At 46.3% G+C, this 5,673-nt stretch overlaps 1 protein-coding gene across 1 annotated transcript in view; it reads left to right on the forward strand.

The window, feature by feature from the left end:
• Positions 1-1,797: 1,797 nt before the first annotated feature.
• Positions 1,798-5,673, forward strand: part of LOC107299673 (GTPase IMAP family member 8-like) — a 16,863-nt gene continuing 12,987 nt past the window's right edge. The window contains exons 1-2 of the mRNA XM_015829021.2: positions 1,798-1,852; positions 3,061-3,720. Coding sequence (XP_015684507.2) covers positions 1,834-1,852; positions 3,061-3,720 — 679 coding nt within the window. The 5' untranslated portion in view covers positions 1,798-1,833. The remainder of the gene's footprint in view (positions 1,853-3,060; positions 3,721-5,673) is intronic.

Below are 5,673 nucleotides of genomic sequence, written 5' to 3' on the forward strand. Positions count from 1 at the left end.
AAAAAAAACATCCTTCGGGAGACGAGCTTCTGTCTCTCTCCCCCCCCCCTCCCGAACCGCCCCGAAGAGACCGGACTGCCATCTGTCAGAAATGGTGTAGGGACTCCTGCTTGGGCAGGGGGTTGGACTAGATGGCCTCCCAGACCCTTTTCAACTCTTCTATCCTGGCCTGTCCTATTCTATTCTGTTCGGTTCGGTTCGGTTCTCTATTCTATTCCATTCTTCATTCTATTCTATTCTATTCTATTCTATTCTATTCTATTCTATTCTATTCTGTTCTGTTCTGTTCTGTTCTGTTCTCTATTCTATTCCATTCTTCATTCTATTCTATTTCATTCTCTATTCTATTCTATTCTATTCTTTTCCTTATTCTTTTCCTTATTCTATTCTATTCTATTCTTAATCCTATTCTATTTAATTCTGTTCTGTTCTGTAATATTATATTCTTTATTATATTCTATATTCTATTCTATTCTATATTCCTATTCTATTCTATTCCCTAATTCATTCTATTCTATTTTATTCTATTCCATTCTTTATTCTATTCTATTCCATTCTTTATTCTATTCCATTCCATTCCATTCTATTCTGTATTCTATTCTATTCTTTATTCTATTCTATTCTATAATATTCTATTCGGTTCTATTCTATTCTTAATCCTATTCTATTCTTAATCCAATTCTATTCTATTCCATTCCATTCCATTCCTTATTCTATTCTTTTCCTTATTCTATTCTATTCTATTCTATTCTTAATCCTATTCTATTTAATTCTACTCTGTTCTGTAATATTATATTCTTTATTCTATATTCTATTCTATTCTATATTTTGTTCTATTCTATATTCTGTTCTATTCTATTCTATTCTATTCTATTCTTAATCCTATTCTATTTAATTCTATTCTGTTCTGTAATATTATATTCTTTATTATATTTTATATTCTATTCTATTCTATTCTATTCTATTCTATTCTATTCTATTCTATTCTATTCTATTCTATTCTATTCTTAATCCTATTCTATTTAATTCTACTCTGTTCTGTAATATTATATTCTTTATTCTATATTCTATTCTATTCTATATTTTGTTCTATTCTATATATTCTATTCTATTCTATTCTATATTCTATTGTATTCTTAATCCTATTCTATTTAATTCTATTCTGTTCTGTAATATTATATTCTTTATTATATTCTATATTCCATTCCATTCCATTCCATTCCATTCCATTCCATTCCATTCCATTCTATTCTATTCTATTCTATTCTATTCTATTCTATTCTGTTCCTATATTCTGTTCTACTCTATTCTATATTCTACTCTTAAGTCTATTCTTAACTCTATCCTACCCTATCCTATCCTGTTCTGTGGAGGAGGCTGAGGAAGGGGTGGGGGATTAAGCCTTGAGGCCCGGTGGGGCAGTGGATGATGGGCAGGCACGGGAGACAGGGCCGAGGGGTTGGTGCAACTGTGGGGAGGACCGGCCGGCCGTCCAATGGAGATCTTGGAGACTTGACTGTACGGAGCGGGAAGTTGCCCGACGTTTTGAGGATCGGGGCCTATATCGTTTTGTCTCCCTCCCAAAGTGTGGGACCACAAGAGTGGAAGGGAGGATTGAAAAGGAGGAGGGGAGAGGACCAGACGGGTCACCCTCAAGGGGGGGGGTGAGGAAAGGGGGTGGGCTTCATTTAAGCCCTTCCCCCTCCAATTCCTGTTTGCGTCTTCTGGTGGCTATAATAACCAAGCGAGACGGTCTCTCCTTCGGCTGACTTTTGTTTCTCTTTTTATCCAGACGATTCTCCCGGGTGTTGTGCCGTGCCACGTTGTCTGGAAATGGCTGGAAGCATCCGAGGTAAAGTCTTGGCCCCTGGGGTGGGGGCGTGGGGAGGGGTGAGGTAGGCGTGGGAGCTGCTATCTTGGGTGGAGGGACAGGCCACGATGCCCTTCTGCGCGTCAAGCGCTGGGGGGGGGAATCAGGAGACTCCAGCGGTTCGAATGAGTGATCAAGATGTATTGCAAGCTTCGGGTTTTCGCTACAAGAACCTGACCTACTAACGGATCCATTGGAAATGAGCGGGAGATAAGAAAGGCATTCATGGTGGACTGGATTTAGATCTTTTGCAGGCGCGCAGGGATTTACGACTGATGACGAAATCCTACGATGGATGGACGGATGGATGGATGACAGATAAATCGTAGAAGAGAGAGAGAAATTATAGATGATACATAGAGATAGATAGATGATAGATTGGTTGGATGGATGGATGGATGGATTAGAATGGATGGATGGATGGATTGATGGATTAGATGATTGATAGATAGATAGATAGATAGATAGATAGATAGATAGATAGATAGATAGATAGATAGATAGATAGATAGATAGATAGATAGATAGATAGATGAGTGCCAGGAAAATCAGGAGATTCAGGCAGTTCAAATGAGTATCAAGATTAATTGCAAGCTTCGGGTTTTCGCTAAAAGAACCTGACCTACTAACGGATCAATTGGAAATGAGCGGAAGATAGGAGAGGCATTCAAAGTGGGCTGAACTTAGATCTCTTGCGAGTGCAGAGGGATTCAGGACTGATGACGCATTTGATGCCTCCCTCAGGTACAGCCTGGTTCTCTCTTACTACAGATGGATGGATGGATGATAGATGATAATAGACAAATGATAGATAGAAAGACAGATAGATACAGATACAGATACAGATAGATTAGATAGATACAGAGAGAGAGAGAGAGAGAGAGAGACAGAGAGAGACAGAGAGACAAAGAGACAGAGAGAGAGACAGAGATTAGGTGATAGAGATAGATAGAGAAGATAAAGATTTAGTGCAAGTTTAAGCTCTCTACAAAAATCTGACCTACTAACGGTCAGGGGAAATGACGGGGAGATTAAGATGGGCTGAATGTCGATCTCTCGTGAGTGTGCAGGGACTCACGGCTGATAACCTGTTTGATGCCTCCCTTGGCGCCAGCCCGGTCGTCTCCTCCCAATGCTGCTGACCAGTCCCCTTCTTCTCTCCCCTCCCCCCTCCCTGCTTTGGCTTGTAGGTCCTGAACGGAGGATCGTCCTGATGGGCAAAACCGGCAATGGGAAGAGCGCGACGGGAAACACCATCCTCGGGGGCCACATCTTCGAATCGAAGATGTCTTTCGGTTCCGGCACCAAGTGTTGCCAAAGGGAGGAGACGATGGTGAGCGGCCGGAAGGTGGTGGTGGTCGACACGCCGGGCTTCCTCGACACCGGGCATCGCAAGTCAGAAACGGCGGCCGAAGTGAAGAAGTGCGTGAAGTTTTGCACCCCGGGCCCGCACGTCATCCTGCAGGTAATCCGCCCGGGCCGTTTCACCCAGGAGGAGGAAGAGGTGGCTCAGCTGATCAAGGAGATCTTCAGCCTCAACGCCAAGAAGTACATGATCCTCCTGTTCACCCGGAAGGAGGACCTGGAAGGGAAGACGCTCGACCAGTTCATCTCCGAGGGGAACTGCACCCTGAAGGAGCAGGTGTACCTGTGCGGGAAACGCTACCTGGCTTTCAACAACAAGGCCGAGGGGGCGGAGCGAGAGGCGCAGGTGGCCCAGCTGATGGAGATGATTGATGAGCTGGTGAAGAGGAACCGGAGTGCGCCTTGTTACACGGAGGAGATGCTGGCGGCCGACAAGGAGAACTTCAAGAGCAGACTGGACCTTTCCTGGTTGTGTCCTTTCCTTTAGGGCAGGGATTTTCAACCTTTTCGCAGATTGTACCCCATTTAGGACATGACAGTCTTTGAGTACCACCACTGCTTAGCAAGGTGTCAAAAACTTGATGACTAAAAAAAAAGGGGGGGGGAATTTGGGTTTTACTGATTAGATTCATTGGCTGTTCAAGAAATGGCTAGTTTATAATACTCTGGAAAAGTAAAAAATTGGGGTTCAATGTTAATGCTTCCTTCTACTGCAACGGAGGGACTCTGTTCTTTTTCCCTTCTCCCCCTCACTTCCCCCCTTTTTTTCCTCCCCACCGTGTCCTACTATTTGCTTTTGTATTTTTGTGCCTTATTCTACAATCTAATAAAATATGACAAACTGTAGAAAAAAGGGGGGGAAAGTAGCAGTTTTAATTTCTTCGGTGGCCGTTCCTTGGCTGAACCCCGTTTCCGTTTGCACCGACAAATGTACGATGAATTTATCCAACGTTTATTAGTGTGCAACAGTGCTGGTTCACTCAAGGGTGTTCGAACGTGGCCCTCTTAAGACGTGTGGACTTCAACTCCCAGAATTCCTCAGCCGTCGTGGCTGCTTGAGGAATTCTGGGAGTTGAAATCCACAGGTCTTCAAGTTGCTAAGTTTTTAGACCCCCGGGCTAGCTGGTCGCCCTTCTTCCTCTCTCCTTTCCGAGCTCTCCTTCCACGGTGTAGTAAGAATGCCCCGCCTCCCCCAATCCCTTCCCTGTACCCTTAAAGTGCAAAGCAAGAAAGGCTCACAAAATAAAGAAACACATAAACTTCGTTTTTTTCTCTCTCTTTAAGCTGCCTCAGGCGTGTCACTTGTCACAATGTTGCAATCCGAGACTGAAAGGCTCCGGCAATCGCAAAAAGATTTAGCCTTCAATTAAGCCTGTTTACTTTCAAATGAAAACTTTCCAAAAGCCAAAGACCAGACATGTCTAACACAAGGCCCCAGGGGCCGGATGCCGCCCGCGAAGTGGTTTCATGTGGCCCGCGAAGCCATCCTGGAAACAGTGAGGGAACGGCCCCCGCTGCCTTGGCCCCGGCCGAGGCCAGCCGGGAGCCAATGTACAATTTCGTGGTGGCCATCTATGTTGAAACGCATTCAGTCTTAGCTCCACAAGGCTGTCTGGAAACAGCGAGGAACCAGCCCCTGCCGCATCGGCCCCGCCCCCTGGGTGCATGCTGGGGAGGTATCACCCTTTGTGAGGAATGAAGAAATGCACCATCGCCTGGAAGTGACCAGCAAATGGCCCTCTCCTACTTCACATATCTGAATTGATGGGCTCTGGGGGAGGGGTTTCAGCAGGCAGCAGGTCGCTCTCCTCATAGCGGCGAGAGGCTGAGCTCAGTGGCGCAAATCCCCCAAAAAAGCACGACGACGACCAGCCCCCGGCCTGCCCGGTTTCGGCAGGCAGCGGGGCGCTCTCCTCACAGCACCAAGAGCTGAGTGGCACGAAACTGATGAGAAGTACAATGCTGCCTAGCCCCCAGCCTGCCCAGTTTCAGCAGGCAGCAAGGTGCACAGCTGGCGAGCATCGCACCGCCCGGCTCAACCTCTCGGCGCTGTGAGGAGATCGCCCCGCTGTGAGCCCACTAACCCGGATATGTGAAGGAGGCGAGGGTCATTCGTTGGCCACTTCCAGGCGATGGTGCATTTCTTCACTCCTCACGAAGGGTGACACCTCCCCAGCTGCGTTTCTTGCCTGTTTTTCTCCTTCCCTCATCTCAAATATTTTCCCACCACTCTGTACTTGGAAGGAAGGAACGAAGGAAGGAAGGAAGGAAGGAAGGGAGAGGGAGGGTCTGAGGGAAGTCCTGCCTTAGTCCTGCCTTAGTCCTGCCTTGCTGCCCTTTCACCATCCCCTTGCCCCCTCCTCCTGCCCTATCCTGGGGGTCTCCCATCCTATTGCTAAGGAAGCCTTGGATACAAAGCCATGGAGAGGGGATGGGTC

The sequence above is a fragment of the Protobothrops mucrosquamatus genome, unplaced genomic scaffold (assembly GCF_001527695.2).
Source record: "Protobothrops mucrosquamatus isolate PMUCROS unplaced genomic scaffold, P.Mucros_1.0 scaffold5258, whole genome shotgun sequence".
Taxonomy (NCBI): Eukaryota; Metazoa; Chordata; class Lepidosauria; order Squamata; family Viperidae; genus Protobothrops; species Protobothrops mucrosquamatus.